This window comes from Salvelinus namaycush, chromosome 31, assembly GCF_016432855.1.
Source record: "Salvelinus namaycush isolate Seneca chromosome 31, SaNama_1.0, whole genome shotgun sequence".
In the NCBI taxonomy this organism is placed as follows: domain Eukaryota; kingdom Metazoa; phylum Chordata; class Actinopteri; order Salmoniformes; family Salmonidae; genus Salvelinus; species Salvelinus namaycush.
Window position 1 is genome coordinate 36667053 of NC_052337.1, and position 19430 is coordinate 36686482.

The window sequence follows — 19430 nt, forward strand, 5'->3', positions numbered from 1 at the left end:
TGAAGAATATAAAATAAAAAATATATTTTGATTTGTTAAACACTTGTTTAGCTTACTACATGATTCCATATGTGTTATTTCATATTTTTGATGTCTTCACTATTATTTTACAATGTAGAAAATAGTAAAAATAAAGGAAAAACCCTTGGATGAGTAGGTGTGTCCAAACTTTTTACTGGTACTGTACATTTTTAAACGAAATAAATCCAAATGTAGGACTACCTCTATTGTTTGCTGTAGGCCTAGCCTACTATGATAACACCAATTTCCGCATTCAATGGGAAATAGAGATTCATGTAAAAATTGTAGTGCCTATTGAAACCCTACTGCTTTAATATGAAGCATATACTATACTGAACAAAAATGTACATGCAACATGTAACAATTTCAAAGATTTTTACTGAGTTGCAATTCATATAAGGAAATCAGTCAATTGAAATAAATTAATTCGGCCTTAATCTATGGATTTCACATGACTGGGCAGGGGTGCAGCCATGGGTGGGCCTGGGAGGGCATAGGCCCACTGGGGAGCCAGGCCCAGTCAATCAGAATGAGTTTTTCCCCACAAAATGGCTTTATTACATACAGAAATACTCCTCAGCACCCCTCCCTCCTTTCAAACGATCCTGCAGGTGAAGAAGCCGGATGTGGAGGTCCTGGCCTGGCGTGGTTACACGTGGTCTGCGGTTGTGAGGCCGGTTGGACATACTGACAAATTCTCTGGGGGACATTCCTGCAGTCAGCATGCCAATTGCACTCTGTGGCATTGTGTTGAGTGACAAAATGGCACATTTGAGTGGCCTTTTATTGTCCCCCAGCACAAGGTGCACCTGTGTAATGACCATGTTGTTTAATCAGCTTCTTAAAATGCCAACCCTGTCAGGTGGATGGATTATCTTAGCTGAGGAGAAATGCTCACTAACAGGGATGTAAACAAATTTGTGCACACAATTTGAGAAAAAATAAGCTTTATGTGTGTATGGAACATTTCTGGGATATTTTATGTCAGCTCATGAAACATGGGACCAACACTTTACATGTTGCGTTTATATTTTTGTTCAGTATATATACTTCTATTTGATAATGATGTGGGTATTTTTTCAGGCATCCGGTCGAAAGTCGAGCTTTGTCATTAATTTGTGGGAGTGTCTTGGCTCAGCAAATAACCTGTCTCGCAAGAGTATTTCAACATACCACGCCCACTTAGCTGTTTCCTCAACCGTCCATAGGTAAAAGTTTTTCTCTGTCGCGCTACACTAACTTATCTACCTCTATTTAGCACACCAGAACGTTTCTAGACGTTATTCAGAGGCCCACTCGTCCAAACCTCCGCAGGTCTCAGCCATGTCTCTATCGGACCAGAGCCAACAGTGGTATCCCACCAGCGTACAGGTAACTGTGCTTCAGGCAAGAAGCCTGAGGATAAAGGGAAAAAATGGCACCAACGACTCATACGCCATCATGCAAGTGGCCAAGGATAAATTCGCTACATCGGTGGCAGAAAAGAGCGTGGCACCGGTGTGGACAGAGGAGGCCACGTTCGAGCTGCCGCTCTTCCACAACGGTAACACAGAGAAGTGTACGTTGCATGTCCACGTAATGCACCGGGCTCTCGTGGGATCGGACAAGTTGCTCGGGCACGCAGTCATCAACCTGTTGGAGCTCAGCGAGGTTAAATCCCGCAATAAGACTGAGTGAGTGTTCACGTCTGTCCAGTAATAATCACAGCTTTCTATTTCTACATTTCTCAAAGTGTTTGCCGTTAGTTACACACTTCCTTTTTAAATGGATGATCTCTGTAGTTGTAATAGCCTATTTAAGACAATGGAGCACCACAATGTCACTACTCCATTGGCCTTCATTAGGGGTTGTAATTATTAATTAAGAACAGGGACTGCTCCATATTCCACTTGTGTAATAATCACCCAACTCAACATGCAACAACAATGTTATGTATTAATTGCAACAATACAGTATAAGAGCAGGCTATAGGCCTAAAGTGTTATCTCACATGGTTTTACTCTGACAATTCACTCAGAGTGCTACAACCAGTCGTTAGAGCCTATGGAATAATATTGTTGCCCTGTTGCTTTTTAGTTCACTCCTGTTGCTTGCCTTCATCTCCCATTTGAGTGACACTGTTTGTTTTGACAGCCTACTGGTTTAGCTCATAACAGTGCAGCATGCGAGCAGCACAACACACCATTACCAATACCTCACAAATTGCCTGTCTCCTCTGAGTCATCAGTTCATAGCAGTGCTCTCTCCCTTTATGAATATCTGTTACGGTTTAATATCTCCGAACCATTGGTTTGCAGTACTTTGTTTGACTGTATTCATTTATTATGTTATAAAGAAGGTAACGTTTTGTACATCTATGTCTCAGGTGTTCATATATTATAATAACAGTCAAAACAATCCCTAATGTATAGTTTTGAACTGAACAATGAGGATCTGAGTCAACAGTAAAAGCCTCTGTTCCGCGACACTCTGTCCTGGAATAAAACACCCAGCTGAAGTCTGGAAGGAAATGAGGGGGGCAGGAAGAGTCAACCAGGGGTCTCAGACCTGTGAGGTGTGTGACCATGAGTACCCTCTTGGAGGTTACAAAAACAAAATGAACACAATGCTGTGACTGCAGCTTCTTATCTTCAGTGAAGCACTCAATGTGAATCCAAACGGAAAGGCAATAAAAAACAGACTGACTGCTCACAGAATGACAAATATGATGAATAACTGTATGGGGGGAGAGAGAGCATCTCCTCACTATTACTGCAGCTGTGTTGAGAATACAGCATGGGGAAATGTAGGGCAAGGTAGGTAGGGGTGGCAGCTTTCATTGTTGTCCAATGTTATTATTAATTCACAGAAAAATAGAGCAATACATTTGGGAATCGTACAAAAATGTAAAACAATGTGGTCAGGCTTGTTCAACATGTCCCTCTAGTCCAGGGTTCTCCAACCCTGTTCCTGGAGAGCTACCCTCCTGTAGGTTTTTGCTCCAACCCCAGTTGTAACTGACCTGATTCAGCTAATTATTTGAATCCGGTGCGCTTGATTAGGGTTGAGTCAATTACTGTGAAATGTACATAGAGAAATTACATAATTGATGTAGATTACTGTGTGTGTAAACAAGTTTTCTGTATAGTTAACACATCTCCCTTCATGAGGGAGGCCATTGCGTCTAAAAATACTGATCCAGTCTGGAATATTAGTCAGGTTCACACACCCTCCTACTATGTTACTGAGTGACTGACAACACCCCAAAGACTCATCCTTTCCTTCTACACCTCCCGGCTAGTGTTTGGAATACTGAGCAAGCACATCAGGGAAATACGTGCCCGCTTGTGGAATCTACTTAGGGGCCACATAGCAGTCACAGCTGTTATACTGTATGCAGTAGCTGAGTAGTTATGAAATCAAACATTCTAAACCAACTCTCTGGCCTTACAGCTGCACTATCACAAGCTGCATTGCCAAAGCAGTAAGGATAGGACACTTACAGTAAGCCCAATCATTATTTCATCCCAATATAGCTCTGTAATTCAATTGACGTTAGACAACAAAGGACAGTTCATTCTTCTCTCTGTGAAAATGTCAAGTTGTTTTGAAAGTTTCTCAGTGAGCAGGACACACCCAGACAATCCTTGTAGTTGTTCACTGATGCCTGTGTGGATGTCATGTCACACTTCTCAACAGACCCTTGTGAACAACACCCTGCTAGGGAAGAGCCGGGCATTGGAGAAGAACAAGAGGAGAAGTAACTTTACTGAACATCAGTGAAAAGGAAGTAAACTGTAGTGCCGTTAGCTGGGTGGAGGGAGCTGACTAAGAACAGGATAGAACAGTCAATGAAAGGGTTATTTAGTATGAAAAGGCCCGGCGTCAGAGTATCATCTCAAATGCAGCAGTCTCGCATCCCAGTGTGAAGTACACAACGTGCAGTACTACTGCTGCTCACAGGCAGGATAGAATAATGGAAAGAGATGGAACACTGTGTGAGTCAGCATTTAGGCTGTTATTATTCTAATGGCTCTTTCAGCACATACTCTTCCTGTGTAACCCTGAATGGCTGATAAAACAATGCCTTCCTTGACACAAACCGTTCTTATCACAATATGCAGCTGTCTCTCCCCCTCATACACATGCACACACACATTCACTGAGAGAGAGTCTTAACTGAAAGCCAGCCTTTTATTCAAAATATGGCCACTATAATAAGGTTTGCAGATGAAATTGTGTTTGGTGCAGTCACTCTATTAAACTATCTGTGTATGAACAGCTTTGTCCTTGACATAGTTATGCCACAGAGGAGGTACCTTCATTGTGATAAAAAGAGCTGAAGAAAAATATGCAGAGATACATTTGCTGCCAAGACCAGGGTTGGAGAGCCCTGCTCTATTCCATTGAGTCAGTTACTGTGAAATGTACATAGAGAAATTACATAATTGATGTACATTACTGTGTGTGTAAACAAGTTTTCTAGTTCTCTCGTTGAATGACAAACACTTAATTTAATAATCTTTTTGTACGAGCGAACAGCTGAAAAAAAAAAAAACTGCCGAAAACCCAAACCGAACAAAAACATCACGAAATTTCATCATAATATATGCAGGAACTGTTTCAACTGGGAAGCATGCAATAGTCTTTACTGTTTTTCGTCCTAAATTAAGTAACGTTCTTGTTAAGCCTGTCGCATGGTTCCCAGTTGAAACAGTTTGTGCATGTATTATGATTTGGTAACATTTTGGTGTTCCACATTTTTGTCTAGATTTTTTGGAGGTATGTCAAAGATATATAGCTAAAGTCTACGCCCCTTCGTCAGTGATTGGTTAACAGTATAGACTAGCAGGAGTGGGAACTGTGGACTGGATTCTTAAATTAAGTGTTATCATTTAACAAGGGACGACTAGTTTTCATGCACATTTTGTCACTTGAGAAATACAACGCCGAACATCTTAGTTAGATGTAAAATTGCACGACTAAGACCTCCCCTGCAAAAACGTGAAATCAAGAAATCTGTAAATAATTTTCTGACTAATCCAGACTATTTTGAGGAAGTGTTATTGGTTATGTTATTAGTACGATGGCTGAAGAGGGACAACAATAATATTGGTGCTTTTTTAATCGTTTTTCAACCGAAGCTCTTCAGAGAGTATGCGAGTACAGACATTCGCTTCACCTAGTCGGGTTCTGCTAGGAGTAAGCCGAACCTATGTCTGCGGACACATTTAGAGAGTACAGCAGCGGGGGGTTTATTAATTAGGCTGCAGGCTTATTTATTTCACAACTTCTTGAGAAATATTACATCTCACTAAGCTGTCTCTGGGTATTTCGGTCCACACACATGTGATGTGCAGTGTACGCACACACTTAAGTCTGGTAAGTGGACACTCTTGAAAGTGGATATTGCTGTGTCTTGTGATGTGTAAGGAGAGCGCTTCTTGGTCAGCCTATTAGAGTACATCTAGTTTGGTTATTGCATCTTTCTGATGACCTAGTCAAAGATCCATCATGATTTGCCATCTCCTTATATAGGATCAGCCCTATATAAAGTCCATTCTCCATGATGATAATTGGTTTCATGCTACATGCTTTATCTGAGTAGGAGACAGTCTGGAGACAGGGTTGAGGATCTCCACGGCGGATAGTTTTTTCCCCTCTGTGACAGTGATAGGTTCATGTGACGTTGTTGTTATCGCTGACCTTTAGCTAAAATGCCAAACTTCAGCAGAATTTTTTATTTTCTTCTCAGACCTGAATTCTTCCCAGAGCTACTTTTATATGCCATCTTCATAGCCTCTCAGCTGTTTTTCTATGTCTGGTCAAGGGATGTCCATGGTAACTCATAAATACTGATTCATACACCTTATGCATTGTATACAGTACTATCAACATTCGTTTGAGTTCTTCAGAAAATTTCTTAAAACCAGTGAGCTGTGTTCAGGGAGTTTTCTTATTGTGTTCTACTCTGCTTTCTCAAGGTTGACTATGGTGTACCTGATTTCTGCGGCGGCCAAATCCAGACTTAGCCTCACATTCCAGAGTGTTTAACTTGAAAAACAAACCTATTATGTGCTCCCCCTCTCTGGTGGTTGGGGCTTGACTGTGGCTTTACCAGCTCCAAAACAGACCGCGTTATGTTTGACTTAAAGCAGATAACTCAGTGTTACTGTTTACACCACCTTCCTTCCCATTCTCACTAGCCCCTGCCAGCTGCAGACAGCTTCTACCTCTCTCTGAAACACATGCAGTTCATTCAGACATTTCGGTTTGTCATTTTCTAAAGGACTAGCTGATTGCCTTTTGAAAAATAACTTGTTTTATTCAAAGAGCAGTTTCATACATTGGCACTGTATCTAGACATTGACACAGCACACATCCCTCTGGTAATGATTTCTTACTCTTAACTCTGAACTGTGTTTGTACAGTACCAGTCAGAAGTTTGGACACCTACTTATTCCAGGGTTAATCTTTATTTTTACTATTTTTACTATTTTTCAGTGCATATTTTTCTTCAGCTCTTTTTATCACAATGAAGGTACATGGAGTACCTCTGTGGCATAACTATGTCACGGACAAGGCTGTTCATACACAGATACTTTAAGATTGACTGCACCAAACACGATTTCATCTGCAAACCTTATTATAGGCCATATTTTGAATAAAAGGCTGGCTTTCAGTTAACCTCTCTTGGGCACTCTTCAACAGCCAGTGAAACTGCTGGGCGCCAAATTCAAATACAGAAATACTCATTATAAAAATTCAGAAAACAAAACATATTTTACATAGGTTTAAAGATTAACTTCTTGTGAATCCAACCACGGTGTCAGATAAAAAAAAAAAAAAGCTTTACGGCGAAAGCATACCGTACGATTATTTGAGAACATAGCCCACTAGACAAATCATTACAAACAGTAGCCAGCCAAGTAGAACAGTTACACATGTCAGAAATAGAGATAAAATGAATCCCTTACCTTTGATGATCTTCATATGGTTGCACTCAGCAGACATTCATTTACTCAATAAATGTTCCTTTTGTTTCGATAAAGTCTCTTTATATCCAAAAACCTCCGTTTTGTTCGCGTTTTCTTCAGTAATCCACAGGCTCAAACGCAGTCAAAACAGGAAGACAAAAAAATCCAAATTGTATTTGTAAAGTTCATAGAAACATGTCAAACGATGTTTATATTCAAACCTCAGGTTGTTTTTAGCCTAAATAATCGATAATATTTCAACTGGACAATAACGTTGTCAATTTAAAAGGTAAACAAGAAACGCACTCTCTCGGTCGCGTGCATGAAAAAGCTCTGTGGCACTTTAGGGTCCACTCATTGACTGCTCTTACTTCTTCATTTTTCAGAATACAAGCCTGAAACAATTTCTAAAGACTGTTGACATCTAGTGGAAGGCATAGAAACTGCAATTTGAGTCCTAAGTCAATGGATACTGTAATGGCATTGAATAGAAAACTACAAAACCAAAAAAAGTCCATTCAGGAAGTATTCTCAGGTTTTCCCCTGCCAAATCAGTTATTTTATACTCAGACACTATTGTAACAGTTTTGGAAACTTTTAGAGTGTTTTCTATCCAAATCTACCAGTTATATGCATATCATATCTTCTGTGCCCGAGAAGCAGGCAGTTTAATTTGGGCATGCATTTCATCCAAAATTCCGAATGCTGCCCCCTACCCTAGTGAAGTTAAGTCTCTCTGTGAGTGTGTGAAGGGGAGAGACTCAGCTGCATATTGTGATAAGAACGGTTTGTGTCAAGGAAGACATTGTTTTATCAGCCATTCAGGGTTACACAGGAAGAGTATGTGCTGAAAGAGCCATTAGAATAATAACAGCCTAAATGCTGACTCACACAGTGTTCCATCTCTTTCCATTATTCTATCCTGCCTGTGAGCAGCAGTAGTACTGCACGTTGTGTACTTCACACTGGGATGCGAGACTGCTACATTTGAGATGATACTCTGACGCCGGGCCTTTTCATACTAAACAACCCTTTCATTGACTGTTCTATCCTGTTCTTAGTCAGCTCCCTCCACCCAGCTAACGCCACTACAGTTAACTGTTGTAACTTCCTTTTTACTGATGTTAAGTTACTTCTCTTGTTCTTCTCATTGAATGCATTCAATTGTACAACTGACTAGGTATCCCCCTTTCCCTTTCTCCAATGCCCGGCTCTTCCCTAGCAGGGTGTTGTTCACAAGGGTCTGTTGAGAAGCGTGACATGACGTCCACACAGGCATCAGTGAACAACTACAAGGATTGACTGGGTGTGTCCTGCTCACTGAGAAACTTTCAAACAACTTGACATTTTCACAGAGAGAAGAATAACCTGTCCTTTGTTGTCTAACGTCAATTGAATTACAGAGCTATATTGGGATGAAATAATAATTGGGCTTACTGTAAGTGTCCTATCCTTACTGCTTTGGCAATGCAGCTTGTGATAGTGCAGCTGTAAGGCCAGAGAGTTGGTTTAGAATGTTTGATTTCATAACTACTCAGCTACTGCATACAGTATAACAGCTGTGACTGCTATGTGGCCCCTAAGTAGATTCCACAAGCGGGCATGTATTTCCCTGATGTGCTTGCTCAATATTCCAAACACTAGCAGGGAGGTGTAGAAGGAAAGGATGAGTCTTTGGGGTGTTGTCAGTCACTCAGTAACATAGTAGGAGGGTGTGTGAACCTGACTAATATTCCAGACTGGATCAGTATTTTTAGACGCAATGGCCTCCCTCATGAAGGGAGATGTGTTAACTATACAGAAAACTTGTTTACACACACAGTAATCTACATCAATTATGTAATTTCTCTATGTACATTTCACAGTAATTGACTCAATGGAATGGAGGGACAGGTTGAACAAGCCTGACCACATTGCCCTTTTTAAGTTATTTTGTACATAATGTGGCTGCTACCGTCTCTTATGACCGAAAATAACTTCTGGACATCAGAACAGCGATTACTTATCTCGAACTGGACAAAGATTTATTTACTTAACGAGTCCGACGCAAAGGATATACTGCTTTGTCGGGAATGGGCTCAGATCCCCGTCATTTGTGTGAAGAAAAGACGGAGAAAAAGGTTGCGGATGTCAGGCTTGCCTTCTGAGAATTTCGCAGTCGAGTGAGTAAACCTCCACTACCATCCGTTCTATTGGCCAACATGCAATCATTGGAAAACAAAATGGATGATATACGATCAAGACTATCCTACCAACGGGACATTAAAAACTGTAATATCTTATGTTTCACCAAGTCGTGGTTGAACGACGACACAGATAATATAGAACTGGCGGGATTTTTCATGCATCGGCAGAACAGAGAAACTACGTCTGTTACGACAAGGGGCAGGGGTGTGTGTGTCTGTCAACAGCTGGTGAGCAATGTCTAATTTTAAAGAAGTCTCAAGGTATTGCTCACCTGAGGTAGTGTGATCTACAGTTTATCATAAAGTACTCTATCTACCAAGAGATTTCTCATCTATATTATTCGTAGCCGTCTATCTACCACCACAAACCGATGCTGGCACTAGGACCGCACTCAAAAAGCTGTCTGGCCATAAGCAAACAAGAAAATGCTCATCCAGAAGTGGTGCTCCTAGTGGCTGGGGACTTTAATGCAGGCAAACTTAAATCTGTTTTCATTTCTACCAGCATGTCATGTGAATATGTCAGAGTTAAAAAAAAAAAAAAAAAAAACTCTAGACCACCTTTACTCCACACACGGAAACGCATACAACGCTCTCCCTCGCCCTCCATTTGGTAAATCTGACCATAATTCTATCCTCCTGATTCCTATTTACAAGTAAAAACTAAAGCAGGAAGTACCAATGCCTCGCTCAATACAGAAGTGGTCAGATGACGCTGATGCTATGCTACAGGACCATTTTGCTAGCACAGACTGGAATATGTTCCGGGATTCATCCATTGGCATTGAGGAGTATACCACCTCAGTCATCGGCTTTATCAATAAGTGCTTCGAAGACGTCGTCCCCACAGTGACCGTACGTACATATCCCAACCAGAAGCCCTGGATTACAGGCAACATCCACATTGAGCTAAATGCTAGAGCTACCGCTTTCAAGGAGCGGGACACTAATCTGGACGCTTATAAGAAATCCCGCTACGGACTCGGGCGACCCATCAAACAGGCAAAGCATCAATACAGGATTGAGTCCTACTACACCAGCTCTGACGCTCGTCAGATGTGGCAGGGCTCGAAAACTATGACTGACTACAAAGGGAAACCCAGCCGTGAGCTGCCCAGTGACGCGAGCCTTGACGAGCTAAATGCCTTTTTATGCTCGCTTCGAGGCAAGCATTATTGAAGCATGCATGAGAGCAGCAGCTGTTCCAGACGACTGTGCGATAACGCTCTCGGTTGCCGATGTGAGCAAGACCTTTAAAACAGATCAACATTTCCAAAGCCACGGGGCCAGACGGATTACCAGGACGTGTATTCAAAGCTTGCGCGGACCAACTGGCAAGTGTTTACAATGACATTTTCAACCTCTCCATGACCAAGTCTGTAATACCTACATGTTTCAAACAGACCAGCATAGTCCCTGTGCCCAAGGAAGCGAAGGTAACCTGCCTAAATGATTACCGCCCCATAGCACTCACGTTGGTAGCCATGAAGTGCTTTGAAAGGCTGGTCATGGCTCACATCAACAGCATCATCCCGGATACCCTAGACCCACTCCAGCTCACATACCGCCCCAACAGATCCACAGATGACACAATCTCAATCGCACCCCACACTTCCCTTTCCCACCTGGACAAAAGGAACACCTACGTGAGAAAGCTGTTAATTGATTACAGCTCAGCGTTCAACACCATAGTGCCCACGAAGCTCATCACTAAGCTAACCACCCTGGGATGAAACACCTCCCTCTGCAACTGGATCCTGGACTTCCTGACAGGGCTCCCCCAGGTGGTAAGGTTAGGCAACAACACGTCTTCCACGCTGATCCTCAACACTGGGGCCCCTCAGGGGTGCGTGCTTAGTCCCCTCCTGTACTCCCTGTTCACCCATGACTGCGTGGCCATACACGACTCCAACACCATCAAGTTTGCTGACGACAGAACAGTGGTAGGCCTGATTACCGACAACGATGAGACGGCCTATAGGGAGGAGATCAGTGACGCCAGGACAACATCTCCCTCAATGTGAGAGAGACTAAGGATCTGATCGTGGACTACAGGAAAAGGCGTGCCGAACAGACACCCATTTAACATCGACGGGGCTGTAGTGGAGCGGGTCGAGAGTAAAGTTCCTTAGTGTCCACATCACCAATGAACTATCATGGTCCAATCACACGAAGACAGTCGTGAAAAGGGCATGACAACACATTTTTCCCCCTCAGAAGACTGAAAAGATTTAGCATGGGTCCCCAGATCCTCAGTTCTACAGCTGCACCATCGAGAGCATCCTGACCGGTTGCATCACCGCCTGGTATGGCACTACAAAGGGTAGTGCGTACGGCCCAGTACATCCCTGTGGCCAAGCCTCCTACCATCGAGGACCTATATACTAGGCGGTGTCAGAGGATAGCCAAGAAAATTATCAGACTCCAGTCACCCAAGTCCTAGACTGTTCTCTCTGCTACCGCATGTGAAGTGGTAATCCTAGCGCCAAGTCTAGGACCAAAAGGCTCCTTAACAGCTTCTACCCCCAAGCCATAAGACTGCTGAACAGTTCATCAAATGGCCTCCCAGACTATTTACATTGACCCCCCCTTTGTTTTTACACTAGTGCTATTTGCTGTTTATTATCTATGCATAGTCACTTTACCCCTACCTACATGTTCAAATTACTTTGACTAACCTGTGCCCCCGCACATTGACTCGGTACCGGTACTCCCTGCATATAACCTCGTTATTGTTATTTTATTGTGTTACTTTTTATTATTTTTTACTTTAGTTTATTTAATAAATATTTTCTTAACTCTATTTCTTGAACTGCATAGTTGTAAGAAAGCATTTCACGGTAAGGTTTACACCTGTTGTATTCAGCATTTCACGGTAAGGTTTACACCTGTTGTATTCAGCATTTCACGGTAAGGTTTACACCTGTTGTATTCAGCATTTCACGGTAAGGTTTACACCTGTTGTATTCGGTGCATGTGACAAAGTTTGATTTGTTTTATGTTGTACGATTCCCAAATGTATTGCTCTATTTTTCTGTGAATTAATAATAACATTGGACAACAATGAAAGCTGCCACCCCTACCTACCTTGCCCTACATTTCCCCATGCTGTATTCTCAACACAGCTGCAGTAATAGTGAGGAGATGCTCTCTCTCCCTCCATACAGTTATTCATCATATTTGTCATTCTGTGAGCAGTCAGTCTGTTTTTTATTGCCTTTCCGTTTGGATTCACATTGAGTGCTTCACTGAAGATAAGAAGCTGCAGTCACAGCATTGTGTTCATTTTGTTTTTGTAACCTCCAAGAGGGTACTCATGGTCACACATCTCACAGGTCTGAGACCCCTGGTTGACTCTTTCTGCCCCCCTCATTTCCTTCCAGACTTCAGCTGGGTTGTTGAGGAACAGGCCTTATGGGTTTTGCTTGACAGACTTTTAATGCTGACTCAGCTCTGCATTGCTCAGTTCAAAACTATAAATGAATGGTTGTTTTGACAGTTATTCCATTATATGTACAGCTGAAACATACAGATGTATGAACAGTACCTTCTTTATAACAGAACACATACAACAGGGATTTCTTGAGGGTCATTGAACCAATCAGCATGGACGACAAGAAATTACCTGATGCAGTTCTTACAATGTGAGGCTTTCTCTTTGTATTCTGACCTTCTTTTTACCAGAAGGCATCTTCTATACAAGTGAACCAGTAAATGAAACGGACTAGGTGTAGAGGAACTCGTTTTGTGATATTCTGATTATATTTAATTTACTGCATTCATTAAAAAAAGTGCCTGGGGATTTTGTTAGTCATTAATTAAATATGAACCTAAATTGAGTGCAATCTTAAGACTCCAACTATATTTTCCCTGCATAGCCTGTAGCTATGATCACTCCTAGAACCCTCCAATGTAAAGTCCATTAATTCAGTTTAGAAATTCACATTGCAAAATGATTTCACTCCCGGAACCCGGTCCCCCCCCCCCCCCCCCCCCTTCCACCCATTTCCACTCCTGGCCTGTAGTAGCCTGTACAGTACATTTTAAGGCATGGTGTTCAGTCTTAACATACAACAGAAGTGTGCTACAACTTAGTAGGACGGCAAGGATGAAATTGTCTTACTATGTTCCCGGTGGTGACCATTTAGTATGAATCATAATGCCCACTGACTCAAGATCACTTACCGCATCATCGGTCATTTCCCCTGGCTTCTCCACCCTTGGGCCTCTCCTAAAAAATCACTGTTTCCATGGAAGGACTCTTAACATTTGAAAGACAAAATAGCAGCAGCCCTAACTTACTGGATTTATTCTCTTGGTTATGATAAACCCCTAGGAACCAATAGGATTAGAGTGCAACAAATAAGGGGGGAAATACATCCTTGAATAAAGCTATGCTATGGGTGACAGCTTTCTTTATTTGTGATAGCTAACAACATGTAGACACTATATATTTTAGAACTGGAGGTGAGGCCCAGGGGCTGATGAATACATGACACATTATTTGATCATCAGCCTTCCTCTGCTTATGCAGGCTGTGGTTGTTCAGACAGATCAGTCTGCTAAGTGTGTGTTATCTGAAAAGAGAGGTGAATGCCTACACATTTCTAGTTATTTCTGAGTGCCCTTACAAGTTATTGGATCTAAACAAATAAAACATTACATTGGTTCTTTCTTTCACTGCCTTACATTCATAGACCTTGTTCTTGAGCCATCTCTCAGATAAGAACAGCATGTGTTTCATACCAATTCAATGAAACTATTTGATAAACAATAGACTTTTTCTCAACAGATGGCATAAGCTGTTGGATAAGGCAGGCAAGCCAGACAAAGACAGGGGAGAGGTGCTGGTGGACATCCAGTTTATGAAGAACAACCTGACAGCCAGCATGTTCGACCTCTCTGCTACAGACAAGCCGCGCTCCCGCCTGGGCAAGTTCAAGGACAAGGTTCGAGGCAAGAAGAAGGAGGGTCTGTCAGACTCAGCGTCTGCCGTGGTGCCGTCCTTCACCCAGGTTCTGACGGACAGCGAGGGAGAGGAGGAAGGGGAGGGAGGTGCAGACAAAAAAGAGAAAAAGAAGAAAAACAAGCTGAAGTCTCTGTTTTCTCCCAAGTCTAATCTGCAGCGTCACGGACTGTCGCAATCCATGTCTGTCCTGGGCCCTCTGCCTGAGAAGAACTCCTCACTGAGTGGCAGCCCCTCAGGCCTCAACGAGGACTCCTCTGAAGGTGAGCATCATCACAGACTGGCCTTCCATTTTAAATATAGCGTAATCTATTAGAATTGTTACACTGTGTTTACAAATCAAACTTCCCCCCCTTCTTTCTCATCCACAGGTAAAAATAAATTCAAGTTTCTGACCCATAAACGCACAGGCAGTTCCGACAGTAAGGCTTCTCAGGGCTCCTTGTCTCTAGGGCGCTCTAAGATCCCTGCCCCGCTTGCAGAGCAGAGTAACCTGTGCATCAACGGCAGTCACGTGTACACAGAACATACCCAGCCCCGGAGCGCACGCACCGGCTCCACCTTCAGCCTTGCCAGCTCAGGCCACGGTTCCATGGAAGACCTACGCAGGGCCCAGGGCCGTAAGAGCTCCAGCACCTCCATGGACTCTCTCACGGCCCTGAAGCAGCCCTCACCCTGGGCAGAGGTGGAGAGCAGCAGGGCAGAGGAGGAGGAAGAAAGAGTTAAGATGGACGAGATGAAGAGAAAGGAAGAGCAGGAGAGAAAGAAGTTAGATGAGGAAGAGAGGATGAGGAAGGAGGAACAAGAGAAAAGGAGGATTGGGAAGGAGGTAGAAAGACTTAGGTTTGAGGAGGAGAGGATACGGATTGAAGAGGAGAAGATGAGGTTTGAGGAGGAAGAGAAAACGAGGATGGAGGAGCAGGAAAACAGAAAGAGGATGGAGGAGGAAAAGATTAGGGTTGAGGAGGAAAGTAGAATGATGGAAGAGAGGAAGAGGAGACTGAAGGAGGAGGGAGAGGAGAGGGTAAAGAAGAAAGAACAGGAAATGATTAGGTTACAGGAGGAAATGGAGGAAGAGAAAACGAGGATGGAGGAGCAGGAAAACAGAAAGAGGATGGAGGAGGAAAAGATTAAGGTTGAGGAGGAAAGTAGAATGATGGAAGAGAGGAAGAGGAGACTGAAGGAGGAGGGAGAGGAGAGGGTGAAGAAAGAACAGGAAATGATTAGGTTACAGGAGGAAATGGAGGAACAAGAGAGGTGGGAAGAAGAGGAAAGGATGAGGAGAGAAGAGCATGAAAGAATGAAGAGGGAGGATAGACTGAGGAAGGAGGACAAGAGGAAAATGAGGGAGGTGGAGGAAAGATTGAAGAGGGAGAAAGAGGAGAGGATTGAGGAGGAAGAAAGGATTAGGAGAGAACAAGAGGAAGATATGCAAAGAAGGGAGGAACGGGAGAGGAAATTCAGGGAGGAGGAAGAAAGAGTGAAGAGAGAACAGGATAGGCTGAGAGAGGAGGAGAGAAGAGTGAGGGAGGAGGAAGAAAGGGTGAGGAAGGCCGAGGAGGAAGATAGGCTGAGAGAGGAAATGGGGATAAAGAGGACAGAGGAGGAAAGAATTAAGAGAGAAGAGGAGGATAGGCTGAGAAAGGAGGAAGAGGAGAGGAAGATCAGGAAGGAGGAAGAGAGGATAAGGAGATTAGAGGAGGAGATGTTGAGAAAGGAGGAAGAGGAGAGGAAGATCAGGAAGGAGAGGCTGAGGAAGGAGGAAGAGGAGAGGAAGATCAGGAAGGAGAGGCTGAGGAAGGAGGAAGCAGAAACAATGAGGCTTGAAGAAGAAAGGGGAAATGAACAGGAGAGGAGGGATAAGGAGCAGAAAGAAAGATTTAGGGTGGAGGAAGAAAATATGAAAAAAGAGGAGTTGAGACAGGAAGAGAAAAGGAGAAATGCACAGATGGAGGAAGAGCAAAGGCGTGAGGAAGTTGAGAAGCAGATGGAGGAAGGGCAAAGGCGTGAGGAAGTTGAGAAGCAGATGGAGCAGAATAGCGAGGCAAAGGTCACCGTGTGCAATAATCCTTTTGAGGAAGTCTCTCCCACCAGTTCATTTGATGACACCGCTTCAAATAATCTGTTTGAGGAGAACGCTATGACCACCACTGGACCCATCAGCTGCCGGATAAATAAAGTATCAGCAGTCAAGCCAAGGTCAGTCACATACACACACGGTCTCAGTTCCCTTTGCCAGAATTCCATTAGCCCTTGGGTGCCATAAATTATGGATGCGCTATTTATTTAGTCTCCAAAAGCAGCAGGGGGAAAATACCCAAGTGTCTTCTGGAACCCCCTGAGATCTCTCCTTTCATCCGCACACACTAACTTTCCCTCTCTCAAATCCTCAGATTCTCTGATTCAGACATCCCATTTCATCTTCTAACAAAACAATATCAATAATGCTAACATTCTCTTTCCTCTGCGCTGTCAGAGCAGGGTGGCACAAGTCAGATTTATGTGGAAAACCTACCAACTTGTCTGAAAGAGACTTTTATACCACCAGTTAATCAAGGGAGGCAACAAGCCCAATGTATGGACGTGGCACGGTATGGACGAGACTCGGCTGGATGTAATTGGGTTGGTTTTATTGGATCTTTACTGCTTTGGTACAAAATTGAGATTTGAGCAGAAAACCTGTTGCCTTATCAATGACTTTGGTACAGGGTGATGCTCAGTAGAGAATATTAAGTTAATCTCCGTGTTAGGGTCATGGCCGTTTGGTGTTAAGCGAGATGTCCTGGTATCTGTTGGCCTGAGGTGTATGACACTACTCTCTCATGCGCATCTCATTAAAGCACAATCCCCTGAAGTAATATGACACCGTCATGAAAGTTGCAGTGCAGTGGAAAATGTGGATGTGCGTGTTCGTGTTGGAAACCTTTGGCTCAGATTGGATTGGCTGCTACTCCCATGAATCATACCTTGCTATACAGTTTCTACAGATGTCATATTAAAGGTGTTACAGTGAGACACAAAGCATTAGGTGATTGCTCAGGTTTTTAACTATGGCGTTGATGTTGAATGACTCATGAGTGTATGAGGATGAAACAAAGCAACAGGATGATATGAGTGTATTCAAGCAAGGCTGTTTGGTCATGTGAACAGGCAAGGTTCAGAAGCTAGAAAGATGATTTCTCTTTTGTATTTCTCCTTTTGATCTATGTTTCGTTATTTTAAATCTACATGTAAAACCTTTCTGTGTCTTTGTGTTACTAACATAAACATTATAACTAACCTTCATGTCCCTCTCATAAAGACCTAATAAAATGAAATCCCACCCGTACTCCCATGTTCTTGTCTGGTGAGTTACGAGAAACTAGTAACAACTTTATGTAACACCTCTGTAGTTTGCACTGCCTACCTCTCTGCTAACTGGAATGTGTTTGTGTGTGGATTCCAACAGTCTTTCAAAGCATTTCATCATTTAGTTTTAGAAACAAATTCTATGTTCTTTAAAACGTTTTGAAGGTTTTTCCATTTTCAATGTTTGGTAGTTAGACCTTGTCAGCAACAACAACAAAAAATCTCACTGCACCCTCCCCTTCCTAACCCTGCTCTTCCAGACCCTCTTCATGGGGGAACCCTTCAAAGCCTGCTATATCTTCCAGCCCCTTATCATCCTCGTCTCCTGAACTGGAGAGTTCTATGGACTCCCCCAGAGGCGCTATTGACCCGTCTACTGATCTGATGGAGAAGAAAGACCCTGCCCTTGTGGCTCCCAACAATCAGCGCTGGGCTCGTACGGACAACTGGTCTAGTAAATCTCATTGTGCCACACCTACCCTCGCTAAAACAAAGCCAACAAAACCGCCCCCTCCCCTCAGACGTCAATCTTCCACGTCATTGGTGGGAAGTGGGGATGACCAGGGGAGTGTTAGTCGTAAGGACCATTCCAGTGTCAGACAGGATAAGGGCCCTGCTCCACTGCCTCCAGACAACCAGCGATGGGCTCATAAGGACAACTGGCCCAGTAAGTCCAACCCTGATTCTGCCACTCCTACCCTCACCCAAAAAACGTCAACAAAACCGCAGCCTCCTCCAAGACGCCACTCTGCCACATCATTGGTGGGAAGCGAATATGACCAGCACTTAAATGAGAGTGTTAGTCAGGATGATTCCAGTGTCAGGAGGGACAAGCGTCCTGCTCCACTGCCTCCTGACAGACCAAACCAGGCTCCAAGCCAGACACAGAGGGACCAGAGTATGACCAGTGTCAATCAGGGACATAAGGACAGAGTGGGTGCCTCCATGTCCAAGGTTTCTCAACGTGTGGCACAGATGATCACACCACTGAGATCTTCCTCCACAGCTACAACAGAACACATCAGTGGAAGCCAGAGCTCTACCCACCATGGGAACCAAGCAGAGGAACCCATGCCATCAGCCACTGGGGGGTTGATGGTTGCGAAACACAATAAAGGTCCAGCACCCTCCAGGCCCCAGCACCTTCCAGGGAAGACAATGCCAACAGCTGATGTGTTAGATGAGCAATCAAATACTGAGGAACATGAATCTTCGGTTCAGTTTAGTCCAAATAATCCCTTTGCAGAAGACTGCAGAATGGAGAAGTCCTCTGGATGCAGTGAAGATCAGAGTCTAACTGGTGAGCGTCAGGAGAGCCTGGACTCTCACAATCAACAGAGTTGTACCTCCACAGATGCAGATCTAGGTCCGTTTCAGAAGCGTGTGGTTGGGGACACAACTGAGCTTCCAGCGCCAGATGTTCGGCCAGCTGAGGATGTCTCCTGTCCCACCAAAAGCACATCAGCGAAGCGGGCCCGTGCTCCCTTGCCTCCAGTGAAGATAACATCCACCTTTAGAGAGGAGGGAGCTGGTAAACAGAGTTCTGGAAAACTACAAAGCCCAGCGGCTCCCACTTCGAGTAAGCTTTCCTCAGGTAACTGGGTAAGAAAGCAGAATGGCGGGGTGGGTGTGGCACTACCGTGTGTTACCCTTGCCCAGCCCCCATGTTTCCCCTCACCTGCCCCCTCCTCCATACCCCACCCTGAGCCCCTGAAGGGATCAGGGGGCAAGAGAGACTGCCCTCCCCAGACAACAAGCTCTGTCCCTGGCCAGAAGACCCTGCTTCATGCTGGAGCTCTGCCCTCCATTACAGAGCAGTGCAGTGGAGAGGAGGCAGGAGGGAGAGGGGACAGGTCTGCCTCAAGCACACGCAGGTGAGAGAGATCTCAGCCTTTTCCTGTAGCGTGTAGCAGCTATGTGCTGTCCACCAAACCTCTCCTGTAGTTAGAATTA

The 19430-nt window shown here is 43.9% G+C and overlaps 1 protein-coding gene across 1 annotated transcript in view; it reads left to right on the top strand.

Annotated features, from left to right (window-relative positions):
• The first annotated feature begins 1212 nt into the window (after positions 1-1212).
• The window catches only part of LOC120025584 (FK506-binding protein 5-like), a 28779-nt gene continuing 10561 nt past the window's right edge, over positions 1213-19430 (top strand). Inside the window, exons 1-4 of the mRNA XM_038970139.1 lie at positions 1213-1694; positions 13956-14392; positions 14501-16328; positions 17738-19351. Coding sequence (XP_038826067.1) covers positions 1345-1694; positions 13956-14392; positions 14501-16328; positions 17738-19351 — 4229 coding nt within the window. The 5' untranslated portion in view covers positions 1213-1344. The remainder of the gene's footprint in view (positions 1695-13955; positions 14393-14500; positions 16329-17737; positions 19352-19430) is intronic.